Source organism: Oncorhynchus mykiss, chromosome 28 (genome assembly GCF_013265735.2).
Source record: "Oncorhynchus mykiss isolate Arlee chromosome 28, USDA_OmykA_1.1, whole genome shotgun sequence".
In the NCBI taxonomy this organism is placed as follows: Eukaryota; Metazoa; Chordata; class Actinopteri; order Salmoniformes; family Salmonidae; genus Oncorhynchus; species Oncorhynchus mykiss.
The window spans coordinates 1,004,630-1,030,806 of NC_048592.1; the positions used below are offsets into that span (position 1 = coordinate 1,004,630).

A 26,177-nucleotide genomic window follows, 5' to 3' on the forward strand; every position below is an offset into this window, starting at 1 on the left:
TATGCAACAATTTCAACAGTTCATATAAAGAAATCAGTCAATTGAAATTAAGTCAAGTAGGCCCTAATCTATGGATTTCACATGACTGGGAATACACATATGTATCTGTTGGTCACATATCTTCCAAAAAATAGGTAGGGGCGTGGATCAGAAAACCAGTCAGTATCTGGTGTGACCATTTGCCTCATGCAGCGCGACACATCTTCGCATAGAGTTGATCAGGCTGTTGATCGTGGCCGTTGGAATGTTGTCCCACTCCTCTTCAATGGCTGTGTGAAGTTGCTGGATATTGGCGGGAACTGTAACACGCTGTATACGCGTCGATCCAGAGTATCCCAAACATGCTCAATGGGTGACATGTCTGGTGAGTATGCAGGCCATGAAAGAACTGGGACATTTTCAGCTTCCAGGAATTGTGTTTAGATCCTTGCAACATACAGCTGTGCATTATCATGCTGAAACATGAGGCGGTGTTTGAATCGCACAACAATGGGCATCAGGATATCATGGTATCTCTGCATTCAAATTGCCATCGATAAAATGTAGTTGTGTTCGTTGTCCATAATCCCACCGCCACCATGGGGCACTCTGTTCACAACGTTGACATCAGCAAACCGCTCACCACAACGTGTATGGCATTGTGTGGGTATCCCGGAGGTCTACCCCAGGGGTTGGTGATAGAGGGGAGGTACGTGCCGCGACGTTGGCTCCCTCTGCTGGGAGTACCCGGGGTGGGCACCACGACACTGATGCCACCAATTAGGGGAGAGTGCCAACCAGTCGTGCAGGCCATGTACAGGGAGCACCGTGGGAGAGAAAATGAGAGGCAGGGAGTGGACCAACAGATGGGAACGAAGCACCCGGAGCCGAATACGAGGAGGCGGCCCAACTCCGTTATTACATTTATTTTATGTTGACCAGTAAAGGCGTGTTTTCTAGAACCTCCCCGTCTCTGTGTCCGTTTGTGTGCTCAAACCCAACACCCCATGGATTACCACAACGTGGTCTGCACTTGTTGAACGTACTGACATCCTCTCTAAAAACGACATTGGAGGCGGTTTTTGGTAGCGAAATTAACATTAAATTCAAAACTTGAGACATTGTGTTGTGTGACGAGACTGCACATTTTAGAGTGGCCTTTTATTGTCCCCAGCACAAGTTGCAACTGTGTAATGATCATGCTTCTTGATGCGCCAAACCTGTCAGGTGGCTGGATTATCTTGGCAACTGAGAAATGCTCACTAACAGGGATGAAAACAAATTAGTGCACAGAATTTGAGAGAAATAAGCTGTGTGTGTGAGTGGAACATTTCAGTGATCTTTTATTTCAGCTCATGAAACATGTGACCAACACTTTACATGTTGCGTTTATATATATATATTTTGGTGTATTTATTATAGCAGTAATAAACATGTTACTTGATCTAATGTCTCAACCTTGGAATTCACAAGGCACTTCCTGGTTGCTCTGCAGTTGCTATGCTGCACGGGTTGGAAGTGGATTTCCTCATATGCAACTTCAGTCAATCTGGATACATCCCAAATGGCACCATATTCCCTATATAGTCCACTACTTTTGACCAGAGCCTTATGGGTCCTGGTCAAAAGTAGCGCACTAAGGAATAGGGTGCCATTTGGGGCACATACTGAGTCATTGTTAAATGCCAACTCCTCTCAGGCTTGGAAAACGGTCTTCAGAGAATAACATTTTGAAAACATTTAAATACAATTCTTTAAACTTAAGTTTAAACACCATGTACAGTACTTACAATGTAACACAGAAAAAAGGCCACCTTGAGCCTTATTGCTACAATCACTACGATGATAGATGGTTGTTAATGTGTTGAATGATGACTGACACACAGATGAACAGTTAACTCGCTGCTTCTCAAAGAGTTAAGGTAGAGAGCAAGTATATTTGTTTGTGTGTCATTTCTAAGAATCTCATATCCTCTAAGTCTGATAAGGGTGCTCCTCCCGTTCGCATCTCCTATATAGTACCCTATTTTTGACCAGATGGGCCCTGTCCTGTGCTCATGGTTCCTTCAGAGAGTTGATGTGGGCACAGAGTTTGAGGGCGGGTCCTAGTTTGATGTTCATCGCTGTCATCAGGTGGTCCTCTGTCAGCAATAGGAGGGCCTGGCCGTCAATCTCGTGGGAACGGAACTCCTCTGATATGTCCCGCCCACCTAAAGGAGGAAAAGGGTGGAGAGAGAGGTGGGAGAATGAAGAGAGTGGGGGGAGAGGAACAGGAAGGTGGAAAGAGAGGAGTTTAGGGCCAGGAGATGTGGCCTATGCAGGAAAAACTACTGGCCCCAGTGATATTGTATAAGAGACTGTATATAAACTCAGCAAAAAAAGAAACGCCCCTTTTTCAGGACCCTGTCTTTCAAAGATAATTTGTAAAAATCCAAATAACTTCACAGATCTTCATTGTAAAGGGTTTAAACACTGTTTCCCATGCTTGTTCAATGAACCATAAACAATTAACATGCACCTGTGGAACGGTAGTTAAGACACTAACAGCTTACAGATGGTAGGCAAATCAAATCAAATGTTATTTGTCACATACACATGGTTAGCAGATGTTAATGCGAGTGTAACGAAATGCTTGTGCTTCTAGTTCCGGCAATGCAGTAATAACCAACAAGTAATCTAACTAACAATTCCAAAACTACTGTCTTGTACACAGTGTGAGGGGATAAAGAATATGTACATAAGGATATATGAATGAGTGATGGTACAGAGCAGCATAGGCAAGATACAGTAGATGGTATCGAGTACAGTATATACATATGAGATGAGTATGTAAACAAAGTGGCATAGTTAAAGTGGCTAGTGATACATGTATTACATAAGGATACAGTCGATGATATAGAGTACAGTATATACGTATGCATATGAGATGAATAATGTAGGGTAAGTAACATTATATAAGGTAGCATTGTTTAAAGTGGCTAGTGATATATTTACATCATTTCCCATCAATTCCCATTATTAAAGTGGCTGGAGTTGAGTCAGTGTCAGTGTGTTGGCAGCAGCCACTCAATGTTAGTGGTGGCTGTTTAACAGTCTGATGGCCTTGAGATAGAAGCTGTTTTTCAGTCTCTCGGTCCCAGCTTTGATGCACCTGTACTGACCTCGCCTTCTGGATGATAGCGGGGTGAACAGGCAGTGGCTCGGGTGGTTGATGTCCTTGATGATCTTTATGGCCTTCCTGTGACATCGGGTGGTGTAGGTGTCCTGGAGGGCAGGTAGTTTGCCCCCGGTGATGCGTTGTGCAGACCTCACTACCCTCTGGAGAGCCTTACGGTTGAGGGCGGAGCAGTTGCCGTACCAGGCGGTGATACAGCCCGCCAGGATGCTCTCGATTGTGCATCTGTAGAAGTTTGTGAGTGCTTTTGGTGACAAGCCGAATTTCTTCAGCCTCCTGAGGTTGAAGAGGCGCTGCTGCGCCTTCTTCACAATGCTGTCTGTGTGAGTGGACCAATTCAGTTTGTCTGTGATGTGTATGCCGAGGAACTTAAAACTTGCTACCCTCTCCACTACTGTTCCATCGATGTGGATAGGGGGGTGTTCCCTCTGCTGTTTCCTGAAGTCCACAATCATCTCCTTAGTTTTGTTGACGTTGAGTGTGAGGTTATTTTCCTGACACCACACTCCGAGGGCCCTCACCTCCTCCCTGTAGGCCGTCTCGTCGTTGTTGGTAATCAAGCTTACCACTGTTGTGTCGTCCGCAAACTTGATGATTGAGTTGGAGGCGTGCGTGGCCACGCAGTCGTGGGTGAACAGGCAGTACAGGAGAGGGCTCAGAACGCACCCTTGTGGGGCCCCAGTGTTGAGGATCAGCGGGGAGGAGATGTTGTTGCCTACCCTCACCACCTGGGGGCGGCCCGTCAGGAAGTCCAGTACCCAGTTGCACAGGGTGGGGTCGAGACCCAGGGTCTCGAGCTTGATGACGAGCTTGGAGGGTACTATGGTGTTGAATGCCGAGCTGTAGTCAATGAACAGCATTCTCACATAGGTATTCCTCTTGTCCAGATGGGTTAGGGCAGTGTGCAGTGTGGTTGAGATTACATCGTCTGTGGACCTATTTGGGCGGTAAGCAAATTGGAGTGGGTCTAGGGTGTCAGGTAGGGTGGAGGTGATATGGTCCTTGACTAGTCTCTCAAAGCACTTCATGATGACGGAAGTGAGTGCTACGGGGCGGTAGTCGTTTAGCTCAGTTACCTTAGCTTTCTTGGGAACAGGAACAATGGTGGCCCTCTTGAAGCATGTGGGAACAGCAGACTGGTATAGGGATTGATTGAATATGTCCGTAAACACACCGGCCAGCTGGTCTGCGCATGCTCTGAGGGCGCGGCTGGGGATGCCGTCTGGGCCTGCAGCCTTGCGAGGGTTAACACGTTTAAATGTCTTACTCACCTCGGCTGCAGTGAAGGAGAGACCACAAGTTTTCGTTGCAGGCCGTGTCAGTGGCACTGTATTGTCCTCAAAGCGGGCAAAAAAGTTATTTAGTATGCCTGGGAGCAGGACATCCTGGTCCGTGACTGGGCTGGATTTCTTCCTGTAGTCCGTGATTGACTGTAGACCCTGCCACATGCCTCTTGTGTCTGAGCTGTTGAATTGAGATTCTACTTTGTCTCTGTACTGACGCTTAGCTTGTTTGATAGCCTTGCGGAGGGAATAGCTGCACTGTTTGTATTCGGTCATGTTACCAGACACCTTGCCCTGATTAAAAGCAGTGGTTCGCGCTTTCAGTTTCACGCGAATGCTGCCATCAATCCACGGTTTCTGGTTAGGGAATGTTTTAATCGTTGCTATGGGAACGACATCTTCAACGCACGTTCTAATGAACTCGCACACCGAATCAGCGTATTCGTCAATGTTGTTGTCTGACGCAATACGAAACATGTCCCAGTCCACGTGATGGAAGCAGTCTTGGAGTGTGGAGTCAGCTTGGTCGGACCAGCGTTGGACAGACCTCAGCGTGGGAGCCTCTTTTTTTAGTTTCTGTCTGTAGGCAGGGATCAACAAAATGGAGTCGTGGTCAGCTTTTCCGAAAGGGGGGCGGGGCAGGGCCTTATATGCGTCGCGGAAGTTAGAGTAACAATGATCCAAGGTCTTTCCACCCCTGGTTGCACAATCGATATGCTGATAAAATTTAGGGAGTCTTGTTTTCAGATTAGCCTTGTTAAAATCCCCAGCTACAATGAATGCAGCCTCCGGATAAATGGTTTCCAGTTTGCAAAGAGTCAAATAAAGTTCATTCAGAGCCAACGATGTGTCTGCTTGGGGGGGATATATACGGCTGTGATTATAATCGAAGAGAATTCTCTTGGTAGATAATGCGGTCTACATTTGATTGTGAGGAATTCTAAATCAGGTGAACAGAAGGATTTGAGTTCCTGTATGTTTCTTTCATCACACCATGTCACGTTAGTCATAAGGCATACGCCCCCGCCCCTCTTCTTACAAGAAAGATGTTTGTTTCTGTCTGCGCGATGCGTGGAGAAACCTGTTGGCTGCACCGCCTCGGATAGCGTCTCTCCAGTAAGCCACGTTTCCGTGAAGCAAAGAACGTTACAGTCTCTGATGTCCCTCTGGAATGCTACCCTTGCTTGGATTTCATCAACCTTGTTGTCAAGAGACTGGACATTGGCAAGAAGAATGCTAGGGAATGGTGCACGGTGTGCCCGTCTCCGGAGTCTGACCAGAAGACCGCCTCGTTTCCCTCTTTTTCGGAGTCGTTTTTTTGGGTCGCTGCATGGGATCCACTCCGTTGTCCTGTTTGTAAGGCAGAACACAGGATCCGCGTCGCGAAAAACATATTCTTGGTCGTACTGATAGTGAGTTGACGCTGATCTTATATTCAGTAGTTCTTCTCGACTGTATGTAATGAAACCTAAGATGACCTGGGGTACTAATGTAAGAAATAACATGTAAAAAAACAAAAAACTGCATAGTTTCCTAGGAACGCGAAGCGAGGCGGCCATCTCTGTCGGCGCCGGAAGTATTAATTAAGGTCACAGTTATGAGAATTTAGGACACTAAAGAGGCCTTTCTACTTTCTACTGACTCTGAAAAACACCAAAAGAAAGATGCCCAGGGTCCCTGCTCATATGTGTGAAAGTGACTTAGGCACGCTGCAAGGAGGCATGAGGACTGCAGATATGGCCAGGGCAATACATTACAATGTCCGTACTGTGAGACGCCTAAGACAGCGCTACAGGGAGACAGGACGGACAGCTGATCGTCCTCGAAGTGGCAGACCACGTGTAAGAACACCTGCACAGGATCGGTACATCCGAACATCACACCTGCGGGACAGGTACAGGATGGCAACAACAACTGCCCGAGTTACACCAGGAATGCTCAGACTGTCCTCAATAGGCCGAGAGAGGCTGGACTGAGGGCTTGTAGGCCTGTTGTAAGGCAGGTCCTCACCAGACATCACAGGCAACAACATCGCCTATGGGCACAATTTCACCGTCGCTGGATCAAACAGGACTGGCAAAAAGTGCTCTTCACTGAGGAGTTGCAGTTTTGTCTCAGCTGGGTGATGGTCAGATTTGCGTTTAAAGTTGAAGAAATGAGCGTTACAGAGTCCTGTACTCTGGAGCGAGATCGATTTGGAGGTGGAGGGTCTGGGGTGGTATGTCACAGCATCATCGGACTGAGCTTGGTGTCATTGCAGGCAATCTCAACGCTGTGCGTTACAGGGAAGACATCCTCCTCCCTCATGTGGTACCCTTCCTGCAGGCTCATCCTGACATGACCCTCCAAGCAAGACAATACCACCAGCCATACTGCTCGTTCTGTGTGTGATTTCCTGCAAGACAGGAATGTCAGTGTTCTGCCATGGCCAGCGAAGGGCCCGGATCTCAATCCCATTGAGCACCCATTGAGCACCTCTGGGACCTGTTGGATCGGAGGGTGAGGGCGAGGGCCATCCCCGCCACCCCCCCCCCCCCCCCCCCCCCCAGAAATGTCCGGGAACTTGCAGGTGCCTTGGTGGAAGAGTGGGGAAACATCTCACAGCAAGAACTGACAAATCTGGTACAGTCCATGAGAAGATGCACTGCAGTACTTAATGCAGCTGGTGGCCACACCAGATGCTGACTGTTACTTTTGACCCCCCCTTTGTTCAGGGACACATTATTCCATGTATGTGGAACTTGTTCAGTTTATGTCTAAGTTATTGAATCTTATGTTCATACAAATATTTACACATGCTAAGTTTGCTGAAAATAAACACAGTTGACAGTGAGAGGACAATTCTTTTTTTTGCTGAGTTTACATCCATTACAGTATTGGTTACAGCAGCTTTAAGTCCCATGGTAGGACATATTCATGATACCTGGTAGAGAGTTGATGTAGGAGCAGACTTGACCCACGCTCCACTGTGTTGGATTGTCACTACATTCTTGACCTCCTGTGGTCTGTTCACCAGAGGATATGAATGTGTCTTTCCTCTGTCTTCCCTGCTCCCTCTCTCTCTCCTGCACCCTCTCCCTCTCTTCCTGCCGGCGCAGCCTGGTGATCATGGGGACAGGGGGCTCATCCTCAGCCTCCTCTTCCCCCCTCAATGTTCTCTGGGTCTCTTCAGAACCGTACGGCCCCTGCACCTGCAGTGGAAAAACCAACATGACTACAATCAGACCTTTACCTATGGAATATTCTGAGTGATAACAGTTTGGGGTTTCATACTGTAAGTAGACCAGAGAATTGCAAAGTTGTTAATATCAATTCTGACTGATTGACCTAGCCTGGTTTCAGATTTGTTGTCCCCCATGATGAAATTGGGGAGGGGACTGTAGAGCTGTCTCTGTATGTCCATTCACTTGTGCGTTAGTCACACGCAATATCTCAAACAGCACTGGCCCGAATTTGACAACTTGGGTGAATGATGCGTCTTGCCATAGAGATCCGGCAGTGACAAAATTGATTGTCCTAAGACGGGAGCTATAGTTATTAACAGAAATGTTAAGGCGGGCGCTTCATCATTCGTGGAGGACGACATGTTTACTGTTGCCTGGTTTGTGTTGTTTTGCAAACTGTCTTGTCGTGATTGGCATTGACCATAGGATAGTTAGCTAGTTATGTTAAATCTGGGACCAGGCTAGGACATCTGACCTGTCTGAGGAGGAAGTGTTCTCTGGTGCCCCCGTTGACCCTCCCCGAGGGACGTCCTCTACGGCCCATCGGCCTGTGGCCCCAACGACTGGCCTTGTCCACCTTCAACACGCTCAGACGCTTTGTACAGCTCACATTGAACCTGACAGGAGTGGGGAGGGGACAGAGAGAGAGAGAGCGAGAGAGATGAGATGTGTAGATAAAAAGTTTCTGGAGTTTAGCCATTCAGGGGAGATATTCCACAGAACACCATAATGTTCAAAACATCCCAGTTGTGGTGTCTAGATTCCCCTGGATCCTGGAAGAGAACATTTACACATGGCTTTTGACTACAAATCGGCTTGAGGAGCTTAATCTGGCTCGGGAATAATGTTCCAAAATTCAGATTTTTCAAGAAATACAGGTTCCTGGAATCAGGAGTGAATAACCAGGAACTACAGGAATCTTCCAACTGGGATATCTGGAAACCCCAGAAATGGTGCAACCCTACAGGACTCACCTCTTGACACAGGTCATGGAGCAGAATCGTTTGGATCGGAGGAAGGTGTGAACGTAGCCCCTCTTCCCACAGAACTCACACTGCAGCACATCTACCAAGCTCTCAGCAGCAGGTTCTATAGTACAGCAGGAGATGACAAGCTGTTAGACAGACACACAGACAGATGGACGGACACACAGACACACCGGAACTGACCGTCCTGGGTGGGGGTATCATCCATGTCTGAGTCATTGTCTGGCTGCTCAGCATCCATCAGGCTCTCCTCTGGCACTCGATCCACATTGGTTCTCAATTCTATAGCTGAATCCTTATTGGTTCTCATCTCAAGTGTTGGATCCCCATTGGTTCTCACCTCCCGGGCTTCAGGAAGCGTGGCCTGCTGGTCTGCCCCCAAAGAGGAACGGCCCATCTGAAGCAGGAACACACCACTGTATCACATACAGTACACAACATATACCAGTGGGAGACTGCTTGTTCAAGATTTTGTATTTTGTATTTGGGAGGTTGTTGGTTCTTGATGCAGTGCTGTCAGAGTGAGGGAGGTGTGGCTGGGACTAAGCTACTCTCCCAGCTAGCACATTTGGTTTCTTGGAAGATGTGGGAACGTACGTTTTTGGTTTCTCATTGGTTCCGGGAATGAAGCCATACGTTTCTTGACCTGTAAAACTGAACATTTTATAAACGTTCTGACACTGGAAATGTGAACTTGTTGGTTGCAGAGGTTATATAACCTTTATTTAACTAGGCAAGTCAGTTAAGAACAAATTCTTATTTTCAATGACGGCCTAGGGGGTTAACTGCCTGTTCAGGGGCAGAACAGAACAACAACGTTCTAGCTGCGGGTCCAGTTCGGACATTATGTGTAGGCCTATGTGAGGCGACCCCAAATCCCGAGTTTCGGCTCGATAGGTCATTCGGTGCCCGAGCAAGACCCTAATTGGTGCTGAAAATCCACTTTTTTCCATGCCTTGCTACGGGGTCCTTGAATGAGCTATCGGACAGAAACGTTGGGGTCCGTTTATGAGCCGAGCCGGTTTCAATGCACCTAGTCTTGCGTCTGAGACTTTTCTAAATGTCGTCATTTTCGTAATGGTCAAAATGAATTGAAGTCACTGCAAATGTACGAGGCTGTTTCTCGGTCCGAGAGCCTTCTAGAGCCAAGTAACTCACCATCGACCTGAGGTCTAGAACAGGTTTCAAACGTTTCAGAACTCTAGGTCTGACGGTTCTTTTTTAGCTATTGCAGGCACAGTCTGTCTCTACTCACGTGTGTGTGTGATTTAGTTTTTCTTTGAAATTTTATGGGAAAAATGACTGATTTACAGTTCATGGGGGTCGCCTAATCACACATATGAAGTTTTGAAAAGATCTGAAACAGCCACTATGACACCATTTAAGGAACTTCCGTTTGGCACAGGAAACAGCTATAAGTTAACTCCTAACCTGATTGGGGTATGCCTTTACAGAATCCTGAGTATTAAGTGTTTACGTTAAGAACTGACCGATTTACACAGGGTTGAATGCACTATTTATCACAAACTGATGGTTGGGTATGGAAAAACACGTTTAGGGTGATTTTAACCACTTCCGGTTGCTTCAGGAAGCTTAGAATCGACACAGGTAGACCTCAGTGTCCTGATGGACTGTCATTGAAGACAGGTTCATAAGGCATTCATAACCCACATAGGCTTCAGGTTGACTTTAGAGGAGCAGGCAATGTATTCCTATGGGGAGAGATGTCATTGTAATCTGTGAGATCAAAAAACCCTGATTAACTGTTAAGGGTTAATGCTACACGGTCAAGGTTAGGCTTGAGCAGATCGGGACGACCTCAGGAACGTATCTGAGGTCGAATTGTGCTTCTCCCCCTAACGGTTCTCTCACTGTCACCCAAAAGCAAATGATATTTAGGGCCAGGCTTAATTTTGGGCCTACTTTTTTCACGGTCGCTCCACTCAGAGCGAGCTACGGTCAAGCGGGGCATCTCGTTGAACTCGGCACGGCCTAGAGAATATGGAAATGCCATTGCAGGCTCTGTGTGTCTTTAAGCACCGCACTTTGTCACTCCATCCTTGCTGTGTGTGTGTGTGTGAGAGAGAGCTTTTCTTTGACATCTGTTGGGAGAAATGACTGACTTACAGTTCATGGGGGTTGCTTAATCACACATATGAAGTTTTGAAAAGATCTGACCTTTTTAACCCTTCGAAACAGCACCTATGACACCATTTTAAGGCACTTCCGGTTTACACAGGAAGCTGAAAGTGAACACATATCCTCCTTGGGGTAGGCAATTATAGAATTTTGAGTTTTAAGTCTTTATGTTAAGAACTGACTTATTTACGGAGGGTTTAGTGAGTGTGTGTTATTTCAGAAAATCACAGAAATCTCGCAGTGCTCCGAAGCACACTTTAAAAAGATTTGTATGAACACGCTGCAACTGGATCTGTAACTGTTTAAAAAAATAAAATAAAACTATTTTTGAACATCACCAATTTGACATTGTACGATTTCTCCTAAATGACGATAGATAAATGGCTGGTTATTTTTTTACTGACCACCGTAGGTTCCTTTACTTTGACGTGAAGCGGAAAAAGTATTGCTCTATTTTCATTTTGGACCTTTAATCCCAGAAAAATGGCCATAACTCAAAAGCCGTTGAGGCCTAGACGCCATCTTGTTCAGGGCCAACTGCCCATTATGCCAAACCTATGCTCACCAAGTTTCGGCTTCTAAATATTTTCCGTTTAGGAGATAAGGCCATGTCGTGATTCGTGATGTTTTGTACATTTGCAATATGATTCCATTCGCCCTCTTGTGGGATTTACCGGGACAGCGGAAAAATGACCAAAATTTGATTATTTTATAAAACGGAAACCGAATGTCCGAGAGAGTTTGTTTGATGACTTCCTGGAAGATCCGGCCCTGCCGCACGGCCCAACGCTGTCCGCGAATTTTACAAACGTTTTCGGACGTCTAGTAAGGGACCGTACATTTGCAATGTAGTCTTTCTTACTAACCATATGGCAAATGTCAAAATGTTCCCTTAAGGTATGAAAGTATAGGGGTATACTGAATTCTAACAATTTGGATGCAATTTCTATGGCTTCCACAGGGTGTCAGTAGTCTGTTCAAGGTTTCAGGCTTGTAACTTCCAAAACGAATAAGAAATATGAGTTTTAGTACAGGGACACAGTCTTGGAAATTCATGTATGAACGTGTGATGAAGACAGAAGACCTGCTAAAATCCTATTCCTATTGAATAATCCTATTTCCTATTGAATATACTTCTTTCCGTAAGAAATAATATAGTTTGATTACATTTGAGGGTATCTGAGTAGTAAATAGAAACATATTTTGACTTGTTGAAAAAGTTAGAGGTAGATTTTTGGATTCCTTTCTTTGCATGTTGAACGAGTGGATTACTCAAATCGATGGCGCCAACTAAACTTACTTTTTGGTTTGTAAAGAAGGATTTTATCTAACAAAACGACACAACATGTTATAGCTGGGACCCTTTGGATGACAAATCAAAGGAAGATTTTCAAAAACTAAGTGAATATTTAATTTCTATTTGTGAATTTATGAAACCTGTGCCAGTGGAATTTTTTTTCTTATGTGGGACGCCGTCCTCAAACAATCGCATGGCATGCTTTCGCTGTAATGGCTACTGTAAATCCGAAAGTGCAGTTAGATTTACAAGAATTTAAGCTTTCAACCGTTATAAGACACTTGTATGTACCTAAATGTTTAATATCCATAATTTTTATGATTATTTATTTGAATTGCACACCCTCCGCTAGCGGGATGCCTAGACCTAAAGTTTTTAAATAACATTCTTAGAACGTTACTCAAGTTCTTGTGGTTTTTATGGAAAATATTCTTACCGTTCTCAGAACAATTTGAGAACATGCAAAATAACCAAAGGACAACCACGCTCTCACCAAGCTCTAAGAAACAAATGGTTCTCAGAACATTATGTGCTAGCTGGGCTCAGTCGCAGGGCCGACTCCAGGCATAAGTGACATAAGCGGCCACTAGGGGGCCCAACTCAAAAAAACGGTACTCAGTCGAACTTTAAAAACGTACATTTTTCTCTCCACTGTCAAGTTTTCGCCTGCTTGTTGGCCAACCCCCAACCAAATCTTGCTTAGGTCCCCTAAAAGGCTAGAGCTGACACTGGCCTCAGTGCCTTTGGTGACAATTAACAAGACCAGTACCTGTGTACACTGTGGAGCTTGGTTAACACACCCACCAGTGGACATATCGGGAGGAACGGCTGCAGGGCCTCTCTGACGACGAACCCCTCTATGATGTGAGTGAGGATGAGAGGTCTAGCTCTCTCAGGGCTCCCTGGAAGGGTGGCTGAGGGGGATTGGCCGTGGCTTCTTACCGCGGCCGAGGGCAGGAGTGGAGGAGGGGAGCAGCTGGTGTAAGAGGGGTCTTGAGACGAGTGGGTAACGGAGCGGCTGAGCGGAGGAACGCAGGGGAAATCCAACCTGCCTGGAGGATGGAGCCGAGCAAAGAAAGAGAGGCAGTTACTGTATGTTAGTGTGCTTTATCGATTTAGTATAAAAATAGTGCAAACGGTAAAGTTAAGTAATGAAAAAAAAGTAAATGCTATTGTGCCGTGTACCAGTGCAGTTCTCTGTAAAGGTGAGCTGTATGTCTTTACAGAGTCTGTCTGAACAAGCCAATGGAGAGAGTGTGGGTGGAGGGGTCGTCCTCTCCGCTCTCATCTCCTCTCTCCTCTCTGGAGTCTGGGTGCGTAGGGTGGCTGGAAGCATCTTCAGGTCCACAGCTACAGTCTGGGGTGGGGAGAGATTCTGGAACGTCTGGGATAGATTCTGGAACGTCTGGGGGGGGTGATGGTTCTGAAAAGGCATCTGGACCGGCGCCTCTGCCACAGGCAGCTCCTCCGACACCTGAACCCCAGTGGACTGCACTGCCAGGGCCTGGACTGAGCGCAGGGACAACCTCTGGAGGGAGGCCGGTGGAGACTGGACCAGCCTGGGGAGAGACGCCTGGGAGATGGGGCCAAGACGCAGGGTAGGGGGCTTGGGCTGGCGGTGGAGCTGGGGCTGGAGCAGGCTGGGACACAGAAGAGGTGGAGGGGCTGATGAGGATACTACCACTGTCTGCTGGGGAGGGGGTGGGGTGGGCAGCTCACAGGAAGAGGAGAGGACTGGAAGGCCATCGCCAGGCTGGGATTGGACAGTGGTGGTGGTGTGGGTGGGAGTGGCCAGGGGCTGGAGGGTAAGAGGGAAGAGAGAGGGGGAAGTGTCTTGGGGTGCGAGGCGCAGTGCGATAGGGTGCAGCTGCCGGTGGGATCCTGCTGTGGTCTGCTGGATGATGAGCTGGTGGGGTGCCCCCTTATGGCTCGGAGGACAGTGCAGCTGGTGCCTGACCACAGCATGGGACTGGACAGGAGTGTACGACGCTGAAATAGAACCACATTATTACACCTGAAGGTGGTCTAAACCTCTGCACTAGGTTGGAACAGAATGTACAACACTGGAGTTGAAATAAAACCATGTTAACAGACTTAAGTGATTGAGACATTGATGTGTGTTGTAAAACTCCTCTGGGCTGGAACAAAAGCCTACCTCAGGATCAATATTATTTAAGAACACTGATATGAACCAACAGAGCACAAAAGATGAGACCATGCCATGGTGACTGACTTACCAGGCGCGATAAGCTGGTTTGCTGATGTTAGCCTGGTGATGTCAGCCAGCCGAGGCTTAGCTCCAGAGGCTTCTGTGGAGGGGTCAGATTGCTGACTGGACCTCAGGGGACAGATGGACATCTTGGGCAGAGAGGAGACCAGCGTCTGGGGCTGGGTGGAGAATGGCTTCAACAGGACACTCTGGGCAGTGGCCAAAGCCCCTGGGAGATGGGCCTGCACAGCAAGGCTGTGGACCTGAGAGAGGAGAGGACTTGCAGTATTATTATAGATGTAAATCTAACATCCAATGTCTCTTAGAAAGTGCTTGATATCAAAAAATATCATGTGGATATCATGTTGTGTCCCACAGGGTTCCATACTGGGGCACTACTGTCTGTACCTGATATATATTTAGGTAATTGCAACTTGATCATGTCGAGCAATGACATACCAAGTCAAGTCAGATACACTCCACTTAGCATACCTCCACATACCTTTATCCAAAGCGACCTGTGCATAGGCTTACATTTTTTGTATAAAAATGATTTGTCCTCCAGGGATATAAATAACATGTCAGCAGGAGTTTGCTGTCCTCTGATGACAACATAGTTAGCTTGTCAGGTATGTAAAACCTGGCAATGCTTAACCTTTCACCTTTGACCTTTGCCCCTGGTGGAGGTTGCTGACCTGTGAAGTGGAGAGTTGAGAGGAGCTGCAGCAGACAGAAGGCAGGTCAGACTGGACTGCTGCCACCGTGGCCGCAGGGGTCAGAATCAACTTACAGAGACAGAAGAGAGAAAAGAGTGACAGAAGAGGGAGAAGACAGAGAAGCAAGGGAAAAGATAAGTAGAAAAGTTAGCGGAAAACATCAATGGAAAAGGAGACAGAGAACTTGGCATGCTTACTTATTTTTACTTCCCATGATCTTTGGGCAAGGAGATAGCTTTGTAGCATATGATAAACTGTTACAACAAGAGATAGAAGGTAGGTACCATCTGGGTGCGAAGGTACATCTGGGCTTGGTTACAGGAAGCAGAGCAATTCCCCAGGAGCATGGCCTGCTGGGTAATCGTGCCTGTGGTGGAGCTGGAACTCTGAGAATGACCAATCAGCTGGCCTGTTACTGGAGAGGCTGGGAGGGGGATCTGGAGACAGACAGAATTGCAGTGGTCTTACTAGGCATTGGTAGTCTTGGTAGTCTTGACACCAGAGTGCTAAACTTACAGAGGTACCAGTTGACTGGGGCACCGTGTTGTTGGCAGCAGAGGGTAAGGAGGGGGACTGTCTGCTACAGTAAGGCTGTTGCTGCTGCAGCGCAGCTGTCTGCAGGATGATGTGTTGCTGCTGGGCCGCGTACATCTGCTGCAGGTACTGAGCTGCCATGGTCTGGGGCCTGCTGTGGGTGGCCTGCTGGATCACCTAAAGAGAGAGAGACAGCAGAGAAACAATAGTCATATTGTGTATCTGGGAACGGTTCGGTAACTACTACACTCACCAGAGCTGATGACTCATGTTAGCTCCCAGAACTAATGCCTCAGATTTAGCTCAGCACCTGCATGATCAGGGTTCGATACCAGAAATGCTCGTTCTGGGAACGAAGCCATACGTTTTCTGACTGGTAAAACGTAACATTTTTTAAACATTTCTAAGAACCCTGTTCTGGGAACATACATTTTTAGGTTGCAGGGAGGTTCTGAGAATGTTCTCCTGGGAGGTTTTATGAATGTTCTGAGAATATAAATGATATGTTATTTGAAGGTAATTAAATAACGTTCTGAGAATGTTTCAATAAAACTTCCACTAACACTGCTAGCTTAGTTTGGGTTAACAGTTTTGAAGCACAGATAGGACACATGGAAATTCACTTACTTAGGCATTAATCATGTAAACACATTTATTTTTTTTATCGTGGCACGGCGTCAGTGAGATTCTATCCTATTACCTTCTGTTCTAGATCTATAGAATTAGTCCACTGAGCCACCTGGATGGAGCTAGCATTAGAGGTCTTTACAGATTCACCTGTACCCGAATACCCGAGACCTGAGCAGATCCAGAATTCGAAATAATTTCATGCGTCTGGGTCGGATCTGATATGATTGTCACGGGTATGTGTAATATTAACTGACCTTTCCGGTAGGAACAGTACAGATCCGAACGCGACAGCTGCAATAGAGAGATACATTTTATAATTTATGCTGCTGCTCGTGCTTTTCACGAGAGTGGCGCTTGTAGCTTGTTGTTGGCCAATCATAAATCATCATAGCGGCAATAGGTTAAATTAGGAGATATCTAATCCTCCCTGCTCCATGTGTCACTCGCTCACAGTATGGCTCCACCCCAGCCTGCTTGAGCGGCACATCTCTCTCCCTCTTCTCACGCTTTATCAGCTCCGGCTAATAAAGTAGTTTAAAAAATGACTGCTGCTTCCCTCACTCGGATCTGACCGGTCTGGATTTAACCAGGTTTATACGGAATGGAATTAGTTGTGCTTGGGTCCATTCGGAACGGGTCTCTATATTTAAAACGCGTATTTAAGCTTAAATTGATCAAGTCCGGATTGGGAAAGACCCTATCCCAGTTTGGAACTGGTCCAACTTTTTGGACCTGTGAAGACCTCTAGCTAGCATGTAATTTTTTTCTCCGACATAGCTGTTAATTTTAGTCTATTCAAAGACCCCATTTCAAAATAAACAAACACTCATTAAGATCAGGTGTGGCAAATGAGTTGGCGTGGCCAACACATCTGAACACATTTAACAAGAGAGAGGATAGAGAGTTTGACGCTGAGAACAGTGTTTATGCTTTTAAAACATTAGAACGTTCTTTGAACATTAATGTTTTCTTGTCATTTTAATGGAAAGTTGGTGAGGGAGATAAGTCTCCAACTTCAGAGATTTTTGCAATTCGTTCCAGTCGCAGGCAGCAGAGAACTGGAAGGAAAGGCGGCCAAATTAGGTTTTGGCTTTAGGGATGATCAGTGAGATACACCTGCTGGAGCGCATGCTACGGGTGGGTTTTGCCATCGTGACCAGTGAACGGAGATAAGGCAGAGCTTTACCTAGCATAGACTTGTAGATGACCTAGAGGCAGTGGGTCTGGCGACGAACATGTAGCGAGGGCCAGCCGACTAGAGCATACAGGCCACAGTGGTGGGTGGTATTCCCAGTGGGTCAAATAGTTAATGAAATGGTTACTCGGACTATCTGCATTGACCCTACATGAACACTCACAAGACTATATACAGTATACACATTATATACATACTCACACACACACACACTACACTGACACTCACACAAAACCCACACACATACAGTACGTATGCACACACACAGGCATACTGACACAACACACAAACATTCACACATCATATGCTGCTGCTACTCTGTTATTTCTTCTTACTATTATCTATCCTGATGCCTAGTCACTTTACTCTGCCTTTATGTACAGTTGAAGTCGGAAGTTATACACCTTTGCCAAATACATTTAAACAGTTTTTCACAATTCCTGACATTTAATCATAGTAAAAATTCCCTTAGGTGAGTTAGGATCACCACTTTATTTTAAGAATGTGAAATGTCAGAATAATAGAGAGAAGGATTTATTTAAGCTTTTATTTCTTTCATCACATTCCCAGTGCATCAGAAGTTTAAATCCACTCAATTATTTGGTAGCATTGCCTTTAAATTGTTTAACTTGGGTTAAACGTTTTGGGTAGCCTTCCACAAGCTTCCCACAATAAGTTTGTCCCACTACTCCTGACAAAGCTGTGTAACGGAGTCAGGTTTGAAGGCCACTCCAATACCTTAACTTTGTTGTCCTTAAGCCGTTTTGCCACAACTTTGGAAGTATGCTTGGGGTCATTGTCCATTCGGAAGACCCATTTGCGACCAAGCTTTAACTTCCTGACTGATGTCTTGAGATGTTGCTTCAATATATCCACATACATTTCCTGCCCCTATTTTGTGAAGTGCACCAGTCCCTCCTGCAGCAAAGCACACCCACAACAAGAAGTGTGGCTTCTTTCTTGCTGAGCGGAAGAAGGTTAACCTTACAGGTTATGTTGATATAGGACTCGTTTTACTGTGGATATAGATAATTTTGTACCTGTTTCCTCCAGCATCTTCACAAGGTCCTTTGCTGATGTTCTGGGTTCTGATTTGCACTTTTCGCAACAAAGTATGTTCATCTCTAGGAGACAGAATGCGTCTCCTTCCTGAGTGGTATGACGGCTGTGTGGTCCCATGGTGTTTATACTTGCGCACTATTGTTTGTACAGATGAACGTGATATACCTTCAGGCTTTTGGAAATTGCTCCCAAGGACGAACCAGACTTGTGGAGGTCTACATTTCTTTTTCTGAGGTATTTTGATTTATTTTGATTTTCCCATGATGTCAAGCAAAGAGACACTGAGTTTGAAGGTAGGCCTTGAAATACATACCCCTCCAATTGACTCAAATTATGTCAATTAGCCTATCAGAAGCTTCTAAAGCCATGACATAATTTTCTGGAATTTTCCAAGCTGTTTAAAGGCACAGTCAACTTAGTGTATGTAAACTTCTGACCCACTGGAATTGTGATACAGTGAATTATAAGTTAAATAATCTGTCTGTAAACAATTGTTGGAAAAATTACTTATGCCATGCACACAGTAGATGTCCTAACCAACTTGCCAAATCTACTGTTTGTTAAACAAACAAAATAAATTATTGGTTGAAAAACGAGTTTTAATGACTCCTACCTAAATGTTTGTAAACGTCCGACTTCAACTGTACATAATACCTTGTACCCCTGCACATTGATCTGGTACTGGTACTCCTTGTATACATCTTCATTCTTGTTTTTTATTCCTCTTTCATTACTATTTATTACGTTGTTTTTTTACACCGCATCGTTGGGAAGGGCTCGTAAGCAAGCAAGTCACTATATTCAGCATTTGTGACAAATACAATTTGATTTGATTTTGAACATCGCCAACAAATGCGTTAGTTTATTTAAATGTGCAATTTAAAAGTATAGTGCCTAGGTGTCAGTTTAATTAAATATGCAATTAAAAGTATAGTGCCTAGGTGTAAGTTTAATTAAATGTGCAATTAAAAAGTATAGTGCCTAGGTGTCAGTGTAATTAAATGTGCAATTAAAAAGTATTGTGCCTAGGCCTATTTAATGAAACCTTTGTGCTGTTGACATAGGCAACAGATCACAACGGCCCAGTACATCACTGGGGCCAAACTTCCTGCCATCCAGGACCTCTATACCAGGCGGTGTCAGAAGAAGGCCCTAAAAATTTCCGGAGTGCCAAGTCTAGGTCCAAGAGGCTTCTAAACAGCTACTACCCCCAAGCCATAAGACTCCTGAATGTCTAATCAAATGGCTACCCTTTTACACTCTGTTATTATCTATGCATAGTCACTTTAATAACTCTACCTTCATGTACATATTATCTCAATTACCTCGACTAACTGGTGCCCCCGCACATTGACTCTGCACCGATACCCCCTCTATATAGCCTCGCTATTGTTATTTTACTGCTGCTCTTTAATTATTTGTTACTTTTATTTCTTATTCTTATTTTTTTCTGTATTTTCTTTTAAGCTGCATTGTTGGTTAAGGGCTTGTAAGTAAGCATTTCACTGTTGTATTCGGGGCATGTGGCAAATACAATTTGATTTGATTTGACAAAGCAGGGAATCCCCAATTTCCCACTGAGCTCCTTTTTGGAAATGGCGAGTTCACTTTCTTATCCATGATGTTAGTGACCAACTGCGCTGTTCAGCGTTGGAGCCCAGCAGCTCACATCAGCAGGATGGGGGGGCCTTTTCATTAGGAGGGACGTCTAACGTGGATCTCTAAAATAATGATTATGATCAATTACATTTCCTCAATTTATATATGTAAGACCTATAGGGACACCTACTGTATACATTTGGCAGCCATTTGGCAGCGAGACCCGTAATCATCTATGCACAATACAAGCACGACACGAAAGCCAAAACAACAAGGCACAGGTACTCACACGACCAACGGACATTGGAACAACAATTGACACCCCACTACAAATACAATCAGTGAGGAATTGGAACCATGTGTGCCATGGAACGAGCAACAGTACTGGAGGGATCTGTGACATACAGTGTAAAACACAACACTTAATTTAGAGTAAACTGGACATACTTTGCTTAGTGCTGACGCTGTTAAACTTTCTCAGTGTAAGAAATTAACACCTGTAGTGATACAGTAAATCATTTTAGGGTGTTGTTTAAAAACTGTATGCTGTAAAGCCTAATTTGTCTTTTCTTTTCAAGGGAATTTTAGAGTTTACCATCCATGGCTGTAATACTTTGTGAGAGAGACATGGTTCTTTAATTATTTCCTTATAAAGGCTTGTGGCTTTCACCAAGTGAGTACCAAGGTGAATGCTATCATTCAAATTCAACTATGACAATACCGTACATACTGTATATCATAAGGCCTTACTTTGATGGCCTAGTTTTACCATAACCCAGTGATGTTAGGAAACTCCGAGTTTACAGGCCACATCAGGCCTGAAAGTCAAATTGTGTTGGATTGCAAAGTGATGTGTCTTTTTATCTAACATTCTACTCCTTGCCAGTTCTGCCATTTGCCAAATTGACTGGCCTTTCAGCAATCTCAACATTTAATATGCAGTTCAATATGAGACATCATTAGGATATCCAAAGGTTTGACCCGCCGCCTGCATTCAGAATGACTGTCAGGGTTAGGAAAGTTGATAAGAAGACTCCCTAAACCATTTAACCTGGAAAAAACATTTCAGTAACAAGTGCTAACTGTTACTCTAACTAACTGATTTGATTAGTTTACAAAAATACATGTTATTTGTCTTAGTGTAGCATATGATTAATCAATCAATGTACATGCAAAAACACTGATATTAAAAACAATCATTAAAAAATCTACTTGCAGTAGTGAATTCTGGGAAATATGATAATAATGATGTGGTTTTGTTAGGCTGTTCTACTCTCCAAAGTGTAAAACAATAACTCTGGTTATTAACACCAACACTAGGGGGTTATTTTAGACCACTGAGTGTTAATTTCACTCTTACAGAGTGAATTTAACTTCTGAATCAACACTAGAAATGTTATACCAAAGAAATCAACACTGGCCAATTTGCTAAGTAGGTCATTTTAGGGTTTGTGTGTTTTTCCTAAAGTAGCCTGTCTGGACTCCATCTCTTAATAAAAGAGGAGGGACAAATAATATAACTGAAATGAGCATGACAACATTTTACAAACATAGGCCTAAGCAGGTCATGATGATCAGCATAAGTGTGAGGAATGACGACAGGTGGCAGGTTTGCATTTCTTTTCTCTCATTAATGGGATGCAACTGAAGCAAACTTGGCTCGATTGAATCTTGTAGGCTAATATTTCCCATATCATTATTTCTCTCTCTCATTATGGAGTCCTCTAGACCCTTTGAACAACATGATCTTCATTGACACTGCCTTCTCACAAGAGAATGATCGCAGCAGGTCATAACGGTGATGTTGCTTGTTGTTCTTATTGCACCAAATTGGCAAGCACATAATGTTGTAATGAAAAATATTTGTGTTGTTTTCAACTACCAATCAGCAACTGTAGTAAATCCGGCTGCATATTGAACTTCGAGATTGCCGAAAGGCCAGTCTCTTTGACAAATGACAGGAGTGAAAAGTAATGAAATGTTAGCTAAAACTGAAACCCAGACTAGTGGCTTCATTATTTGGAGTTCAACACACACACATTGACACTGTCCCCTCTGGCGCCCTCCCTGTCCCCTCTCTCACCTGAACTGCCTGGCTCTCTGTAGGGGCGGTGCCTAGAGAAGTGGGTGGGGCCTGACTGCTTGGGGGCGTGGTGCTGTCGGTTGTCGTCATGGCGATGACCACTGAAGCAGCGACGTTGTTGTTGGCAACCGTTGTAACTGCTTTGGTGTTAGAGGTGACAGTGACAGTAGCAGCAGTCCCATTGGTCTCACTCTCTCCTCCTCCCTCTGTCTTTTTAGGGCTCTGCCTGTCCATCATGCTGCTGGTAAATCTAAGCTACGGTCTGTATCACTGGGCCAACTAGAAAGGACACACAGAAAACACCTCTCTCTGTAGCCTAAACATATTTGTATATATTTGATTTGACATATGGATGTATTTTTTGGAAAATAACATTGATATCTGGTGCCCTACATTGTTCAGTAAAAAATAAATCCCACCTACATCCCTAAAATAATATTTGTTGGGACATAATTTTGCTGATAAATTGTCCCATCATAAAATAAATCTAATTATAGATGCATCTGCCTATCTATAACAATGTCAATGACAATTTAGTGCTGGGTGCGTTTGAATACGGGGCAAATACGGGGCCAATAGCACTGGCTCGAACGGATGTGATGGGTATTGCTTGACCGGACCAAGACAGCGCTTCTCGCGCGGCTATAAATCTGAAGGTTGATAGAAGTGAAGTTTCCATGCTCTGTGTGCACATTCTGCTTATTTCTTACAACCTTAAATCGAAGAAAATTATTATATTTACATTTATAGGCCTTAAAAACACAAACGGGACATTTGGGCAAACGGCGTCACAAAAAAGAAAATCCTTTAAAGATCTATAGATATGATGGCCCCCAAGCTGATGTCCCTGGATCCTGGTCACTAGAGTAGGCTATTAGTCTTAGTCATAAAGTATTCTTAGCAAAAGTGTCATATATTTTAATTAAGTTTAATAAGTCCCGAGCTGTATTAATTGCATGTGTATAGGACTACTTTACATTTCAACTGACCTATTACATTTATTGGAAGGTAATGGTCAGTAGGAAATAGCTAATCAGAAACCGGGGCTTGTACGCCTAAACAAGGAATTGTACTAAAATCAGGTCGAACTTATGTCGGCCTATTCATATTAAAGTTCTAATCAAGCAGTTGTTCGTTATGTTTTTTTTTTCATTTGATTTGCTGCGTTTTCAACGAAATCATTCAGTTTTGTTAATTTCTATGTCATAATGGACGTGCATTTCTGTTTTTGAATTTCTCCCCATATGACCATGACATTTTCCAAGTTTTTCCATGTATGAAATTACCAAAATTCAATAGCTTATAGCCTAAAATAAATAGATCAGAAATGTATTTTGATAAAGCCTCTTCGCTTGGGTGTCATGTTGATTAGTATAGCCTACTCATCAGGTTTATATGGCCTACACATAAAAATACTGGAAGAATCTGAAAAACAGGCTATATCAAACTACATTTATCCAGTTTTTGAATTGTTGAATGAAATTGAAAGAAATGTACACAAACCTTCCAAATAAAGTGGCCTAGTTTGAAATAGGCTATTTTGTCCACATGTTTTACATGTAGCCTAATTTGTGTAAATAAAGTAGAGCCTACTTTAATTTGCTCATAACATTTTGGTAAAAAGGGACAATTTGAGACATAATAGATTGCTGATATTGATTCTGTTCCAATTCCTGGTGCTAAACTATTTCATTTTTAAACATGTATGTAGTTTTTGTGCAACACACCCCTAATGCTCAACCGAGAAAATATTCCAAACCCTATAGCCACAACCATGCACTGACAAAAAGCAGACTGGTTAAATGTACACACATTTTCATTCAGCAATAGCAATGCATCAAATCCGTTATGCAATTTAAAATCTATGAACAATTGTCGTTATCGTGTGCGGAATGCATCTAATTGGGCAATTCATGCATTGGTCTACAGTCACCCCTTTTGGCCTTTTCTCGATGGATGTGCAGTGCTGGCAACTATAGAATGCACTAACCTAGCTATACGATCATTTATTTATTCATTATACTAAAACAAAATCGTATAATAATTATATTACGTTTGGGCATCATCCTCTATTTCCTCGGCCAAATCTATGGCCACCGATAAGAACCTTATATATGCACCATGCACAATCGTTCACCTATCATTAGCGTTACCTGGCTGGATTTGTTATTAGACCTGACCCATGGCGAAGTGACCGAACGAAAACCCACCGGTTCAGACTGTCACAATCCCAGTCATGTTCTAATGCGTCAAGTCTGTAATGCTAAAATGGAGAGAAAAACAAACGGGTCGGACGGAATGAAAACCCAGACACAGCACCACTTGCAGCGCGGGAGGACCTCATACAGTAGAGCAAGAGGGGTTAGTGTGAAAATGGATTTTTATAAAGCTAATTTCTCATTTTCAAGACTCAGTCAAGGATTTACTCAACATGCAACAAACAACACATATCAAGTCAAGTTCAGGCTGTGTCACGAAACGCATTATAAAGGTAGCATTGTGGAGTCGGGTCCTATACCTACATAGTAATTATTTTACTGGCAGTAGATACTGTAATACTATCACCACTAGGGGACACAGGACTCGGGAAAAGAGACCCCATATATATATGCTGAGGACTGAGGAAAAGCTGGGGTCAGTTGAAATGTAAAGTAGTCCTAAACACATGCAATTAATACAGCTCGGGACTTATTAAACAAACTTCATTAAAATATATGACATTTTTGCTAAGAATACTTTATGACTAAGACAAATAGCCTACTCTAGTGACCAGGATCCAGGGACATCAGCTTGGGGGCCATCATATCTATAGATCTTTAAAGGATTTTTTTTTGTGTGTGTGTGTGTGTGTGTGTGTTTTATTGTCACAGACACTGGATAGGTGCAGATCGGGGCAAATATGTTTTTACATATATAATTACCATACATAAATCATGATTAGGCTATGTTGATCAGACAGAGAAATGCTGGTATGTGTCATGCTCATGTGTTGTTTCTCAAATCAAGTCAAATCAAAGGTTATTACCGAATACAACAGGTGTAGCCCTTACAGTGAAATGCTTACTTACGAGCCCCTAACCAACAATGCAGTTTAAAGAAAATACGGATAAGAATAAGAAATAAAAGTAACAAGTAATTAAAGAGCAGCAGTAAAATAACAACAGCGAGACTATATACAGGGTGGTGCCGGTACAGAGTCAATGTGCGGGGGCATTGGTTAGTTGAGGTAATATGTACATGTAGGTAGAGTTATTAAAGTGACTATGCATAGATGATAACAACAGAGTAGCAGTGGTGTAAAAAGGGGGGAGGTAATGCAAATAGCCTGGGTAGCCATTTGATTAGGTGTTCAGGAGTCTTATAGCTTGGGGGTAGAAGCTGTTTAGAAGCCTCTTGGACCTAAACTTGGCACTCCAATACTGCTTGCCGTGCGGTAGCAGAGAGAACAGTCTATGACTAGGGTGGCTGGAGTCTTTGACAGTTTTTAGAACCTTCCTCTGACACCGCCTGATATAGACATCCTGGATAGCAGGAAGCGTGGCCCCAGTGATGTACTGGGCCATTCTGTTACGGTGCGTGAATGAGGACCCAAAAGCGAATTAACGTAAACAGAGCTTCTTTAATAACAAAACAAACGTAGGCTCAGATGGACCGGCAGATTCCGACAGGACAGGACAAGGTTGCAGCAAACATGACGATAGTCTGGTTCAGGCATGAATAACACAAACAAGAATCCGACAAAGACAGAAACAAAAACAGAGAGAGATATAGAGGACTAATCAGAGGGAAAAAGGGAACAGGTGGGAAAAGGGGTGATGAGGTAGTTAGGAGGAGACAAGGAACAGCTGGGGGAAAGAGGGGGAGAAAAGGTAACCTAATAACGACCAGCAGAGGGAGACAGGGTGAAGGGAAAGGACAGAAACAAGACACAACATGACAATACATGACAGTACCCCCCCACTCACCGAGCGCCTCCTGGCGCACTCGAGGAGGAAACCTGGCGGCAACGGAGGAAATCCTCGATCAGCGCACGGTCCAGCACGTCCCGAGAGGGAACCCAACTCCT

General features: G+C 44.2%; 1 protein-coding gene across 2 annotated transcripts; it reads right to left on the bottom strand.

Moving 5' to 3' along the window:
- Window positions 1-1,258: 1,258 nt before the first annotated feature.
- phc3 (polyhomeotic homolog 3 (Drosophila)) lies at window positions 1,259-24,399 on the bottom strand. Of its 2 annotated transcripts, none has more exons than XM_021588749.2 (13): window positions 24,265-24,399; window positions 22,112-22,390; window positions 15,525-15,719; window positions 15,293-15,445; window positions 14,988-15,077; window positions 14,321-14,555; window positions 13,269-14,072; window positions 13,026-13,135; window positions 8,831-9,044; window positions 8,636-8,750; window positions 8,137-8,278; window positions 7,361-7,628; window positions 1,259-2,189 (listed from the first exon to the last, which is right to left on the bottom strand). In XM_021588749.2, the coding sequence occupies exons 2-13, from the start codon at window positions 22,346-22,348 to the stop codon at window positions 2,035-2,037; spliced, it is 2,718 nt and encodes a 905-aa protein (XP_021444424.1). In that variant the 5' UTR covers window positions 22,349-22,390; window positions 24,265-24,399; the 3' UTR covers window positions 1,259-2,034. The 2 variants fall into 2 exon arrangements, with proteins under 2 accessions (XP_021444424.1, XP_021444421.1); XM_021588746.2 differs by having other exon boundaries at window positions 12,888-13,135.
- Window positions 24,400-26,177: the final 1,778 nt, after the last annotated feature.